The following is a 15,517-nucleotide window of genomic DNA, read 5'->3' on the forward strand; positions in this document are numbered from 1 at the left end:
GCTTGCTTAACCATCACTGTTATTCCCATCATCTACTTTTATTACGTTGGTAAAATCTGTACAGACATCACACAAACCAACTCGCGCACAAAGTAAGAAGACTATATTGAAGGCTTGAAATTATATTACGATCGATTTTCATCAAGAAATGGACCAGGAATTTTTCACAATAGTGCAAATAATCGTGAAGGCTGATCGAGGAAAAGCGATTGCGTGACGCTCGGTAAGCTGTAAGATGACATGTTATTGTTTACCAGACGTAAAAACTCTTCAGATTCTCAGTCTGCATTTTTTACCCACTCTGCAGTCTATATTTTGTATCCGGTCTGCAGTCTACATTTTGTACTAACAGGTATCCGTGGCACCAATACAGTTTATTTTTGGTTACATTTATTCGCACAACACACAATTTACCACAAAATACCTGTGTGTGAGGTAATTCGACATTTTCGTTCTTTTCCGCGTTAATACTCTTCTTTCCTTTTGTAAGAATGTCGACCACTTACAATGTTTCAAGTAATCCACCCACCCTACAAAAAATAACTCTTGCATGCATAGCATGCCTATGTTTTGAAATAGGTGTATGCCCTTGGCCAGACTTGAGCTCACTATTTCAGTATACTAGTCCGACACCCGTATTATCGCTACAATTGATTCCAAGGATCCAGTACCATCCAGGTATCCCAGTTACCCTGCTCACAGGGTCTAGTTCAGTATACTAGTCCGAAACGCGTAGTATCACTACACTTGATTCCACGGATCCAGTACCAACCAGGTATCCCAGTTACCCTGCTCACAGGGTCTAGTTACTGGGATACCTGTGGTAGCCCAGTCATAAAATGCCTTTGTTTTTTTGTCGTCTTTTTTTTTTTTTTTTTTTTTTTTTTTTTCCTCCGCCACAAAATGGAAAAATTGCGCAATAGTACCCAGAGGTCATTGGGCCCTCAACACCATGACAACTAACTGTGATCCAATGAGGTGTTCACATGCTGCTCACGCGTGCTATCTTGATGATGATTGACGTTGTCAAGCACGGACAGGGCCGGGTCACATGACGAACACGAGATTTTTGCCCATAAAACTATTTTGTCAGTCGTTTTGTATTTCAACGTAATTGGATTACGATCATCTGGAGCATTATAGGGCAAACGCTCAAAATACTTTTAGACGCATACACAAGTCGTATTGTTCGCGGCCAATCCACACAAAAAGATGTTATTGAGCGGTAATTTTGGATCGGACAGAATTGCGAACGCTTGAAAGCCATGAAAGCATTGAATGCCTTGTATGTCTTGTATGCCAAGTATGCCAATGTCTTAGTTGAAAACGTAAACTCGTTGTAAAAAGCAAAATCTGAAATCTGAAACCAAACTGCATATACTCTATGCAATCTATTGAACAACACTACTACGGTGAGACTGAAGAAAAAAATCCAAATGGATGCAAACTGCTAATGAAGAAAGACGCCATGTTGGATTCACTTGATGCCAGGGAACGTAGCTACGATAACAGTGCGAAAGGTATTAATTTCACGATCAGAAAGGTGAATCTTATGTTTGTTTTCATTATAGTTGTATGGATATTCTTTTTTAATAAATACATGATCCAAAATCCCGTGTTTTTTGTGTATAATGTTATTATGTCAAGTATTGTTTACGCAATTGTCTTGTCACAGGCAACCCAAGGTCACGTTTCGAGAAAGAGCCAACGATTAATTCACGAACGCGTCACGCGTTGTGTGACTCAGAGTAAGTTATTCTAGGAACCGTTGAAAATTTGAACACGTTATAGGGAATAGTATAGGGAACGAAATATGGTCGATTTACAACGATAAATATTTCGAAATATGAAGATTTTTCTCGAAAAATCAATAAAACTTACTCATACCCTGTGTATCCGTTGTAGTTTCTGGTGATTGTTGCCGTTTTAAGCTTGCTTTACCATCACTATTATTCACGTCATCTACTTTTATTACATTGGTAAAGTCTGTACAGACATCACACCAACCAACTCGCGCGCAAAGTAAGAAGACTATGTTGAAGGCTTGAAATTATATTACGATCGATTTTCATCAAGAAATGGGCCAGGAATTTTCTACAATAGTGCAATTAATCGTGAAGGCTGATCGCGGAAAAGCGATTGCGTGACGCTCGGTAAGCTGTAAGATGACATGTTATTATATACCAGACGTAAAAACTCTTCAGATTCTCAGTCTGCATTTTTTACCCACTCTGCAGTCTATATTTTGTATCCGGTCTGCAGTCTGCTGTCTACATTTTGTACTAACAGGTATCCGTGGCACCAATACAGTTTATTTTTGGTTACATTTATTCGCACAACACACACAATCTACCACAAAATACCTGTGTGTGAGGTAATTCGACATTTTCATTCTTTCCCGCGTTAATAATCTTCTTTCCTTTTGTAAGAATGTAGACCACTTACAATGTTTCAAGTAATCCACCCACCCTAGAAAAAATAACTCTTGCATGCATAGCATGCCTATGTTTTGAGACAGGTGTATGCCCTTGGCCAGACTTGAGCTCACTATTTCAGTATATTAGTCTGCGTAGTAGTATCACTACACTTAATTCCACGGATCCAGTACCATCCAGGTATCCCAGTTACCCTGCTCACAGGGTCTAGTTTTTTTTTTCCTCCGCCACAAAATGGAAAAATTGCGCAATAGTACCCAGAGGTCATTGGGCCCTCAACACCATGACAACTAACTGTGATCCAATGAGGTGTTCACATACTGATCACGCGTGTTATCCCTCGACACCATGACAACTAACTGTGATCCAATGAGGTGTTCGCATGCTGATCACTCGTGTTATCTTGATGATGATTGACGTTGTCATGCACAGACAGGGCCGGGTCACATGACGAACACGAGATTTTGCTAATGAAACTCTTTGATTAGTTGTTTTGCATTTCAACGTATTTGGATTGCGATCTCCTGGAGCATTATAGCGCAAACGCGCAAAATACTTACAGACGCATATACAAGTCGTATTAATCGCGGCTAATCCTCACTGAAAGATGTTATTGAGCGGTAATTTTGGAACGGATTGAGTCGCGAACGTTTGAAAGCCATGAAAGCATTGAATGCCTTGTATGCTAAGTATGCCACTGTCTTAGTTGAAAAACGTTCACTTGTTGTAAAAAGCAAAATCTGAAATCTGAAACCAAACTGCATATACTCTATGCAATCTATTCAACAACGCTACTACCGTGAGACTGAAGAACATAACTATATGGGATGCAAACTGCTTGTGAAGAAAGACGACATGTTGGATTCACTTGATGGCAAGGAACGTAGCTACGATAACAGTACGAATAATATTAATTTCACGATCAGAAAGGTGAATCTTATGTTTGTTTTCATTGTAGTTGTATGGATATTCTTTTTTAATAAATACGTGATCCAAAACCCTGTGTTTTTTTGTGTATAATGTTGTTATATTAAATATTGTTTACGCAATTGTCTTGTCACAAGCGGCCCAAGCTCACGTCTCGAGAAAAAGCCAACGATTAATTTATGAACGCGTCACGCGTTGTGTGACTCGGTGTTAAGTTACGAGAGGAACTGCATGTTATAAGGAATAGTACAGGGAACGAAGTATGGTCGATTTACAACGATACGTATTTCGAAATATGAACATTTTTCTCGTAAAATCAATAAAACTTACTCATACCCTGTGTATCCGTTGTATTTTCTGGCGATTTCTGCCGTTTTAAGTTTGCCTTACCGTCACTGTTGTTCACATCATCAACTTTTATTACGTTCATAAAATCTGTACAGACATCACACCAACCAACTCGCGCGCAAAGTAAGAAGACTATATTGAAGGCTTGAAATAATATTGCGATCGATTTTCTTCAAGAAATGGGCCAGGAATATTCCACAATAGAGCAAATAATCGAGAAGGCGGATTGCAGAAAAGCGATTGCGTGACGCTCGGTAAGCTGTAAGATGACATGTTATTATATACCAGACGTAAAAACTCTTCAGATTCTTAGTCTGCATTTTGTACCCACTCTGCAGTCAGCAGTCTATATTTTGTATCCGGTCTGCAGTCTGCTGTCTGCATTTTGTACTAACAGGTATCCGTGGCACCAATACAGTTTATTTTTGGTTACATTTATTCGCAAAACACACATAATCTCCCACAAAATACCTGTGAGTGAGGTAATTCGACATTTTCGTTCTTTCCCACATTAATATTCTTCTCTCCTTTTGTAAGAATGAAGACATCACTCACAATGTTTCAAGTAATCCACCCACCCTACAAAAAAGGAACTCTTGCACGCCTAGCATGCCTATGTTTTGAAATAGGTATATGCCCTTGGCCAGACTTGAGCGGACTATTTCAGTATACTAGTCCGACACCCGTAGTATCAGTACACTTGATTCCAAGGATCCAGTACCATCCAGGTATCCCAGTTACCCTGCTCACAGGGTCTAGTTGCCCATAAAACTATTTTGTCAGTCGTTTTGTATTTCAACGTAATTGGGTTACGATCATCTGGAGAATTATGGGGCAAACGCTCAAAATAGTTATAGACACATACACAAGTCGTATTGTTCGCGGCCAATCCACACAAAAAGATGTTATTGAGCGGTAATTTTGGATCGGACAGAATCGCGAACGCTTGAAAGCCATGAAAGCATTGAATGCCTTGTATGTCTTGTATGCCAAGTATGCCAATGTCTTAGTTGAAAACGTAAACTCGTTGTAAAAAGCAAAATCTGAAATCTGAAACCAAACTGCATATACTCTATGCAATCTATTGAACAACACTACTACCGTGAGACTGAAGAACAAAATTCAAATGGATACAAACTGCTAATGAAGAAAGACGCCACGTTGGATTCACTTGATGCCAGGGAACGTAGCTACGATAACAGTGCGAATGGTATTAATTTCACGATCAGAAAGGTGAATCTTATGTTTGTTTTCATTGTAGTTGTATGGATATTCTTTTTTAATAAATACATGATCCAAAATCCCGTGTTTTTTGTGTATAGTGTTATTATGTCAAGTATCGTTTACGCAATTGTCTTGTCACAGGCGACCCAAGGTCACGTTTCGAGAAAGAGCCAACGATTAATTTACGAACGCGTCACGCGTTGTGTGACTCAGAGTAAGTTATTCTAGGAACCGTTGAAAATTTGAACACGTTATAAGGAATAGTATAGGGAACGAAATATGGTCGATTTACAACGATAAATATTTCGAAATATGAAGATTTTTCTCGAAAAATCAATAAAACTTACTCATACCCTGTGTATCCGTTGTAGTTTCTGGCGATTGTTGCCGTTTTAAGCTTGCTTTACCATCACTATTATTCACGTCATTTACTTTTATTACATTGGTAAAATCTGTACAGACATCAAACCAACCAACTCGCGCGCAAAGTAAGAAGACTATGTTGAAGACTTGAAATTATATTACGATCGATTTTCATCAAGAAATGGGCCAGGAATTTTCCACAATAGTGCAAATAATCGTGAAGGCTGATCGCGGAAAAGCGATTGCGTGACGCTCGGTAAGCTGTAAGATGACATGTTATTATATACCAGACGTAAAAACTCTTCAGATTCTCAGTCTGCATTTTTTACCCACTCTGCAGTCTATATTTTGTATCCGGTCTGCAGTCTGCTGTCTACATTTTGTACTAAAAGGTATCCGTGGCACAAATACAGTTTTTTTTTGGTTACATTTATTTGCACAACACACATAATCTACCACAAAATACCTGTGTGTGAGGTAATTCGACATTTTCATTCTTTCCCGCGTTAATAATCTTCTTTCCTTTTGTAAGAATGTAGACCACTTACAATGTTTCAAGTAATCCACCCACCCTAGAAAAAATAACTCTTGCATGCATAGCATGCCTATGTTTTGAGACAGGTGTATGCCCTTGGCCAGACTTGAGCTCACTATTTCAGTATACTAGTCCGACACGCGTAGTATCACTACACTTGATTCCACGGATCCAGTACCATCCAGGTATCCCAGTTACCCTGCACACAGGGTCTAGTTTACTTTTAAGAGACGACATTACCGTCCAAAATTCAAACGTTACTGCCGAGGCTTATTAGCGCATTGATAACCTAGTAAATAGCTCAAACATACTGAAAACATTTCTATTAGTTTTTATAATAAAGTTTGGATATAACGCGCGCTGTCATTGGTTGAAAGAGCGTGCTCTATGAGAGTATGGAGCATAAAGCTGAGCTACAGCTGTCACGCCATCTGCCATATTGTTGCATGTTCGACCTTCTCCGGGACTTCTTTTTTGGCTTTTTTCCGATAATTGAAGGCGAAATTTCGGAACAAGCGAGCCGGCAAGTAGCAACAGAAGAACCAAACAAACATTTGTAAAGATACCAGGCGCCGTGATTTACGTTACTAAAACGTGAGCAGATACAAAAATCCTCAAAGGAAAAACAAAATAGACATTCCGAGTTTAAAGATTTTCACGCTCAGTTAGATTGCAAGCTTACGTACGGTAATAAAATTCAAACACAGCTAACACTCGTATAGTATATAAAGTTCAGTGTTCAAAAACAAAACAGAAAAAAAACAGAAATGATGAAAAATATAACCAAACTGGCATAATTGTTAAAATTCATACTAATCATGACGGTGTCTGAGAGAATATGATCATGCTGAAGTTCATCGCGGCTCGCTCATCATGGCGATCTCCAGTCATCACAATAAAGCAAGCCTCAGAAACTACATCGGCCGCCCTTCGAGTGAAAAAATAAGAGCTTGTTCTGATATCCTTTCCGATACGTTGAGTGGAAAGTCACATCAGTCACTGCAGCCGAGTTTTGCGGCGCTGTCATCCCGCGCGATCTTCATCAGTGTCCCGGTGAATTCGGCTGTCGTTCATTTAACAAGCACTCGCCTTGAACAGTTTGTTTTCTACCTTGTCATGTGAAAAAACTCACGTGTTTTTATGAGCCATAATTCGGCTGAAGTTCACTGAACATTTCACTTCAAGGTTCTGTATTAGAGACTTAAAAACTTCAAGCAAAAGTGAGTGTTAAATTCGACTTGCCGAACTATTTTAGTTTGTAAACTATCGTAGAATGTGAACTTTGATGGTTTTTGAACTTTGATGGTTTGACAGTTTTGACAGCTTTAGTCTTGTACAGCCAATCAGATTATTTGAACCATTCTAACAGGGATTCTGATTGGCTTATTGTAGCGTGCTTTATGAGAGTATAGAGCATGGTGGCGACACTGTTGTTCGCTTTGGAAATAAAGTTTGTTTTGAAAATTGAATGTAATGCTTGGGTAATTGAACGGATTCTTTATTGTAAAGCAAATAGAGAAGCCTTGACTGTGCTCTGCTCTGTTATAAAGCACTTAGGAAGCGGCTAGAGCACTCAAGAAGTGGGAAGAAACACTCGACTACGTCTCGTGTTTCTCCCTACACTTCTTTCGTGCTCTAGCCGCTTCCTTCGTGCTTTATAACAGAACAGAGCACAGTCAAGGCTTCTCTATTTGTTAATTGTATATCTTTTTATTGTTTTTTTAGAGGGCACGGTAACGAATCCTGCAATCTGATTGGTTCTTTACCCGGTCAGTATTTTCCTATCTCTGCTCACGGGCCACGGTAACGCTTTCGTTTCGTTTCGTAAGTACATCCCAACTTTCGTTGTCATTTTTTCATAAATATACCTCGTTTTCCGGCTGGGCAGTATTTTTAAGCAAAACGTCGGTCGCTACCTCAAGCCGATAAATAACTTATGAATCCTCTCTTTTCTCTCTATCAAATCACTTTGGTTGACAGAAAAATATTGATTTCAGAATGAATTTGAATAAACAATAGTGTCATTACGTTGGTTGACAAGCAGCCTAAAAACCGTCTGCAATTAATTTTTATTGTCCACAAAAAGTACCCAGAAAGTTGAAACGTGAAGTATTTGGTTACAGTTAAACTGAACGATGGAATTTTCATTCATTTAATATCTGAATTTTCTCGAGCAATTTGTTCGTAGTGAAAGAGCGAGCGAAGTTTTAATTTAAGTTTACAACAAATATACGTTCCCGGTAAATCTTTCCAATTCCGTTTAATTTGGACATTTGTACCGTAAATTGCTCAACAGAAATTGAAGGAATTTTTTGAGAAAAAGCCGCATTAAATTCCCTTTTGTCTCGTTGAAGTGTGCCGTTCGAATTTAGTTTTTGTGAAGGAAAGACCAGAGTCACACACGCCATTGCAGCAAACAAACGAGCAAACTCTCACAACTTTAAAGTAAAAAAATTGAATTTACTCACAATTACTTTCCTCGCCGTTTACTTAATGAACAGAGGTAAATCTTCGTACATGAGTGAATGGTCGATGAGAGTGAATAATACTTTCCGTTAGATCATTAACTGATTTTGAAGAAAACATGGTTGTGACAGTCCTTGCCAAATTAGTTCTGTTGGTTTTCAAATGTTCCTTCGCTTTTCTTTTTCTTGCGCGCTCTCTAATTGACAGGTGTCAGATTGTGACAGATACTTGTAAAAATAATGTTTCAAAGTTTGTTAAGAAGCCTTTTAAATCACCTTTATCGTTGCGGAAATGAAAATGTTTCGCTGAGGCATCTCTCTTTAATTTGCATCACCTCTATTTTAACTACCATTTACTCACTCAAAAATTGTTCAGTTTATGGAAGATCTTGCCGTATTTACAGCCCTAAATCATTCGGGTTCTTTCGGAAAGAATTTCGTCAAGTTTAAAAACAATAAATATGTTATTTACCGGCTAAGGGTCGGTCCGTACGGTGAAAAACTGTGACCTCGGTCTTGAAAATGCTGCCCTCGGCCTACGGCCTCGGGCAGTATTTTCAAGACCTCGATCACAGTTTTTCACCATACGGACCTCCCAGCCGGCAAATAACATATATATCTGTGACCCACATGTGAGCAAACAGAAAACAGAGAAGTGTAGTGTGATGGCTTGTTTTCATGAATCTAGGATTTTGGGAATCGCTATAAACTACGCGATCACGCATTTAGCAATATTTCTTTTTCTCCTAATGATTGATACCGGAAGAAAATAGTAACGGTGTAATGCTATTTTATGTGTCCGTTAAAAAAAAAATTGTACTCGCATTTAGCTCACAGGTAAAAAATTCCATGAAAATTGTTCAAGAGAAATATATCTTAGTGGTTATTTTATGACAACCACAAAATACCCAAACAAAATCAAGAAACTACCGCAGGACCTCAAAGCTCCTTTGTTCAGAACGATCTTGAACAATTCCTTTTTTGAATTCTTCGTGGGGAACAATTGCTGAAGCTTACATGACATATTTTAAATTTGACCGCTGTACTGTAAAGTTGTGTGTTCGACCCTCGACGAACGCCGTCGATAGTGTGTTGGTTTGGCCATCGATTTTTGTCCTTTTTGATAAAAATTTTGTTTGGGATAAATATTTACCTGATATGTCTAGACGTGGGGCTGAATTCGGAGATGGTGAGTGATTTTAATGTGCTTTTTCCCACGGGTTCAGACCGTTTCCTGTATAAATGAATGAGGGAGTTAAGTTTCTAAAGAAGCTGTGTTGCTGCGCCAGAGCGATCGACGAAGGGCTAACGCTCCAAATGTTAGCTTTTAAATTCTTTACGGTGGCCTATTTACGTTATAACTCAGTTGGTAAACTGAATTACCCTGTTTTGCGAAGATAGATCGGATCGGATCTACAGATGTGTCGATAGTGTCATTGTCGGCATTTATAATGGGCTGTCAACTGTGAAGTTGTGTTATGGTTACAGAATTGAAGGATTTTCATTCTTGTTGGTCTGTTTCGCATTTGTCTTTTGTCACGTGTTGACATTTGTCCGTTACATGGGGGTATGGTACACGCTTGGGCTTCTGGATTGTTATCGTTATAACGAGAATTTGCTATATCTCGTACATTTTACTGTAACTTTGGCCGAGCTGAAGACTGTCGTTCGTTAAACCGAGGACTTCGTTAACTCGAGGTTCTACAATGTGTGAGGGAACATTACAACCAAATTAAAGCAAAAAGCGGTTCAGTCTTCACCTTTCTCCTTGGAGGAGTGTTCTTTGTATGGAATCTGCGGCTCTTCTCCTGAATATAAGTCTTTTAAAAGGAATTTTGGTTAATGGTCATTTTTATGACTTGAAAAACCGAAATTTGGGTTGTTATGTTCTCATAAACTAGAATTTTTTTTCACTCAGAAATGTGATGTTTGAGCGATTATTTTTAAAACTTGCCTTTAGATTAAATTGACGGAAAGAACTCCAAAGAGGTCCAAGGGTTTTTTGGTCTCACTTTGTGACATTGCTTGAAAGCTTGCAGAAAGTCAAGGAGATATGCAGAATGACTGAAATCTGTAATCCAACTCTTTGAAACTCTGCAGAATAATAAATGCATACCTCAGGCAGTCTAGATTCTCCTATTTTCCATCCTATGTTATGTTTGACCCTGCCTTGCCTCACTCAAGAAATATTTTCATCATAACACAATGATCTTTGTTTGCAAGGTTTTCTCTTGCTTACATCTGACCACAAATCATCAAACTTTTATGAGGAACGTAGAAACATGTTTAACTTGGTCGTGTTGGCTGCAGCTTGTCATGTAATTGTTTGAGACGGTGGCTGGCGTATCCCAGACCAATTGTTGAGCGTAATAAATCTAACCTAGGCGATTTGGATTTCTTTTTTTGGTCAATTGAAAATTTATCAAATCCAATGTCAATCTGCTCATACGCTCTCAGTTGGGATTCGCATTCTCCCTAGGAAAGCTCCTCTTTGGGTCGTTCTTGCAAAATATTCTTGTGGGGCTTTCAAACAAAACTTTAAGGGAAGTTGGTGCTCAATACTGAAAGGCTGGGAAGTTTTGCCTTAAGGGTTTTAAAAGTGGAGTGGATTTATAGTGATAAGAATTTCTTTTCATTTTACAGAATATGCAATAAGTGAAAGTGAATATCATGGGGATGATGAAGCCTCGTCATCTGATTCATCAGACGATGGGAACCAGGGTAATGTACGAGATATGTGAGACTGGTTACTGCTGGTATATTATTTAACCAGTCTTAAGATGTCGAGTTCTTTTATCCATCCATGTAGAGCCTTTTGCTACTGGTTTGATCTGATTTGATTTGCTTAGCAGACTAAGAACACTCCTCCAACATCTCCTAATGAGATGTTAGAGGAGTGTTGTCAGTGTGAAATCTGTAGCTCTTCTTCTGAATGCAAATCATTTGAAATGACCTTTGATTAATGGTCATTGTAACGATTCGAAAAACCAAAATTTGGATCAGTACGTCCTTATAAACTATAATTTTTTTTTTATCAAAACTTTCGTTGTTAAGATTAAATTGACTGAAAGAATTCCAAAAAGTCTTGGGGTTCTTTGGTCTCATTTTGTGACATCCCTCAAACATGGGTTCTTGGGCAGATTCCTTGATTTATGTCTGTTTAGACAATTCAACCAGATAGAGTTTTTCAAAAATCCAATAAGAGCTGGCCTTTACAAGATTTGAAGTGTAGGTCTGGTTTAAAATCATTTGCAGTAGAAGGAAAAGCTGCATATGTTGTCAAGATGAGTGAGTGGGTGTAACAACAGAATTTCGATCTTGACTCAATTTTGACTTGAAGTTTCCCAATTTAGTCAATGAAATGGAAGGCATAATGCTGTGCAGTGGCGATACTAGCATAACTCAGGTTCTTGAGTACCCGTCAATCCTTGGTTATGACACTGGAGTAATGACAACTCCAAACTGAATTTAATTTTTGTTGTTAGTTTTGCTGATTGTGTTGTAGAGAGCAAAGTCAAGGTAATCTTTCTTTCCCAAGTGAAGTACATTGAACATTTTTCTTCCGGGGGGGGGGGGGGGGGAGCATGTTTTGGTTTGAAACACACTGACTTTACTTTGTCCAGGTTTTTTCCCTAGACTAACAAACATTTTGTTTGTTTACAAACAGTGTTGATGGTTCCAGATAAAACTTCCATTACGGTAAGGACCTTTGCTTTGTTGTGAATTTGTGGCATTTCCTCGGATTTGACTTGAGAAAATTAAGAGGAATTTGATGTTTATTTATTTTTTGTTTTGTTTTGTGGTTGTTGTTGTTTTAGTATTTGTTTTTGCTTTTTTTTTCATGATGATCAAAAGATCCGCGAGCTATTTAACTCTTTCACCCCTAAGAGTTACTATCGTCTAATCTCTCCTTACAATTTCGCCCTTGAATCAAACATGAAGGTCTTGAGAATAAAGGAAATGATCACTAACTTAAGGAACTCTTGATTGTTAGAGAAATTCTCCTTGCTGGTACCTCAGGAAATGTATAGAAAACATTATGGAGAATTTGCATACTGATGTTAAGGGTTAAGTGGTGTTCTATGTCTAGTGGATGTTATTACCGCCTTGTTGGTCATTTTCTGAATTATTGCTCCTGCTTTTGTGCGGTTGCGAAAAATTCTCTTAGCATTTAACGGGCAAATAACTTGCGAGTCTTTCAGTTTGATGGTTTTTTTTAATCAGGTACACATACTTTTTGACTAGGCACTGTATTGAAACAGCAGAAAGCGTGGACAAATTGATCACTCTTTTTTTTTTTTTTTTTCTTTTAACGGAATGTGGCATGACAGGTCACTCTTTATAACATAATGTGACTCTAGCCTAGCGTGACCTATTTTATATCACTTAGCCTCCCAGATGCAGTCTTGACCATCCATTTTGTTTTTTAGGGGATATCAGGGGATGCAGCAAAATTCATTTTGATTTCCCCCCAGGACCTTCCTCCTGATCTCACACACGCTTCTGCACACTTTGTAAAAGATGGGGACTTTGGCGAGGTGCAGGTGGAACTGGTGAAAATAAATCCTCGCAATCTGATTGGTTTTTTTCCATGTAAGTACATGTATCAAGCGTTCCTGTGTTTCCCCTTGCTACAAAACAGCTTTTGTCATCATGCCTTTCATTCCACACCCTCTATAACTATATTAAAGGATCTATGTTGTGCCCCTAGTAACTTGTTTGAGAAAGATTAGATTATCAACTGTTTTCGCCAAAAAGATTTAGAAGACTCCTTTTTTTTAGAATCAAGTGTAGTATCCTGTTGCTAGCAGAGCTTATCTCAGATCCCGTGGTTTAACGCAACTGGGAGTATCACTACACCTCCTACAAGGAATGCAGTCTAAAAAAATGCGAACGCTTGGCAATTTGCTTACTTTTTCTGTTCGCTGTTTCTCCAGGTCTCGAACCCAGACCTCTCGACGTGGGGGTGCGGCGTTAGGCCATAAGACATTCAAATAAATTGTCCAGCTCCCAGTTGGCTTGTTAGCTCAATTGGTAGAGCGCTGCACCGGTATCGCAGAGGTCATGGGTTCAAATCCCGTACGGGCCTGAAAATTTCAGGTCCTATTTACAACTACTCGTTTCAGTAGTGTTCTTAGCTGCGAGGATCTTATAATTTCATCTCTCCACCGCAGTGCAAATATGTGAATTTTCATATATCTAAAATCTTCACATTCAAATAATTTTCACTCCTCTGAAACATATCCGTTTACATTATGTGTGACACGATATTTGTCCTATTTTGTGCTTCAGCTTCCTTAACACCTGGAGAATTCAGGGTTAGAGTAACATCCTCAGATGGCTCATTCCTTGGAATAGCTTTCTTTAGCTGTTGGGACAATACTTCAGAAACATTGGAGCGACTGAGGCACGAGGCCCCCTTGCAGAGTGTTTTACATGAGATCTGCGTCCAAAATGTTGAATCATTACGAGTTCTATATGACGATGCTACTCCTGGTATGTTGTTATGATGTTCTATTTTAATTGTAATGATGTTGATTCTGGCGAGCTCTTCAGCCTGTTAGTAAACAGTAAACTTTTGAGACGAATTTTGTGTTATCACAAGATTACCCTCCAGCCGATAGGAGGGCCTCTTTTCTTCTGTACGCTCTCAGTTGGAATTTGCATTCCGCCAGGCTCTTCCTTCCTGTTTTTCATTCACGAGTACACATTTACAGGTTTGTCTCAAGGCAAAAAACAAGGATTCGTGCGCGAAAAGTTAAAGTAAATGTTTCAACACCACATGCGTCACGCATTTAAATACCGCAAGAATGTTTACAGATTACTTACCTCGATTCTTCGCTAGGATTTTCCAGTTTTCTATCTAATTCGGATTCCTCATCACTAGAGATACCACCATGCTCACTTCCATCGTCAAAAATCACCTCTAAGGCCTTAGCTACGCTGTATCTCTAGCGTTTCGCATCGGACGCCATTATCGCAGATTGAAATCGTACGCATATGATTTTCGGATCGGGCTCCCGAGGTCACGTTTGATAGTTCGGAGCTAAAACTCGCCATGTGATTGGCTTAGAATATTTACATGCTACAGCCGGAATTTCAGAGTGATCGGATGTAATCCGAGTATACCCCTCGTTGAAAATTGAAGTGAGCAAACTCCGCAGAGATATGACTGATTTTACTATCAGGCAAATTAAAAGGCCTTGCCTGAGAGTGAAAGGTCGCATCTTTGACCTAAAGATATGAACAAGAATTGGATGAAATCAAGGCATCCTTCTGTTTCTTGTGAATTTTCCAAACTGATTACATGTGGTTTTAAGTTTTCTCTAATGGGTAAGGCAAAATAAGTACTAATATGCATCCATATTTTTGGGTTAAGGTTATTACCTTTCATCTCATACAAATCCTTTCACGTCGTCTGTTGGTGTGTAACAGTCACATTTAGGGATCGACGCTTATTGCTCGAATTTAGTCTACCTGTGCATAAAAAACTAAACGAAACTTTGTGTTTTAATTTCTATTCAGCTTTGTGCCGCGTAAACGAACAGGAGCCTGGTGATACATGTGACGGACCGGAGATAGGGCCAGATGATCCGCAGCAAGACGCGCCATCTGTTGGCGAAAGCTTGAATGTTGATCAGCATCCGTCCACAGACAAGACGGGACGAAGTTAAGAGAAAAGCCGAAATGGGAAACGCGACTGATCATCACCTCAGCAGCAGGGCTGATCTTTCATATACCAGGATCTGAAACAGAAAAATCACTTTGGTTGACAGAAAAATATTGGTTTCAGAATGAATTTGTATAAACAATAGTGTCATTACGTTGGTTGACAAGCGGCCTAAAAACCTTCTGCAATTAATTTTAATCGTTCACAAAAAGTACCCAGAAAGTTGGAACGCGAGGTATTTGGTTACAGTTAAACTGAACGATGGAACTTTCATTCATTTAATATCTGAATTTTCTCGAGCAGTTTGTTCATAGTGAAAGAGCGAGCGAAGTTTTAATTTAAGTTCTACAACAAATATACGCTCCTGGTGAGTCTTTCCAATTCCGTTCAATTTGGACATTTGTACCTTAAATTGCACAACAGAAATTGAAGGAATTTTTTGAGAAAAGGCCGCATTACATTCCCTTGTGTCTCGTTGGAGTGTGCCGTTCGAATTTAGTTTTTGTGAAGGAAACATCAGAGTTAAACACGCCATTACAGCAAACAAACG

General features: G+C 38.9%; 1 protein-coding gene across 1 annotated transcript; it reads left to right on the plus strand.

The window, feature by feature from the left end:
- Positions 1 to 9,365: 9,365 nt before the first annotated feature.
- On the plus strand, positions 9,366 to 15,340 carry LOC136277247 (uncharacterized). The gene is made up of 6 exons (XM_066159009.1): positions 9,366 to 9,486; positions 10,941 to 11,018; positions 11,965 to 11,996; positions 12,728 to 12,890; positions 13,590 to 13,793; positions 14,823 to 15,340. Exons 1-6 carry the CDS (start codon positions 9,456 to 9,458, stop codon positions 14,969 to 14,971), a joined length of 657 nt encoding a protein of 218 aa, XP_066015106.1. The 5' UTR covers positions 9,366 to 9,455; the 3' UTR covers positions 14,972 to 15,340.
- Positions 15,341 to 15,517: the final 177 nt, after the last annotated feature.

The sequence above is a fragment of the Pocillopora verrucosa genome, chromosome 12 (assembly GCF_036669915.1).
Source record: "Pocillopora verrucosa isolate sample1 chromosome 12, ASM3666991v2, whole genome shotgun sequence".
In the NCBI taxonomy this organism is placed as follows: domain Eukaryota; kingdom Metazoa; phylum Cnidaria; class Anthozoa; order Scleractinia; family Pocilloporidae; genus Pocillopora; species Pocillopora verrucosa.

Bases quoted from the DNA above. Each gene is read 5' to 3' on its own strand.
- LOC136277247 (XM_066159009.1), top strand. From the start codon at position 9,456: ATGTCTAGACGTGGGGCTGAATTCGGAGATG. The intron at 11,019-11,964 runs GTAATGTACGAG...GTTTACAAACAG, and splicing joins ATCAGACGATGGGAACCAGG to TGTTGATGGTTCCAGATAAA. The intron at 13,794-14,822 runs GTATGTTGTTAT...ATTTCTATTCAG, and splicing joins ATATGACGATGCTACTCCTG to CTTTGTGCCGCGTAAACGAA.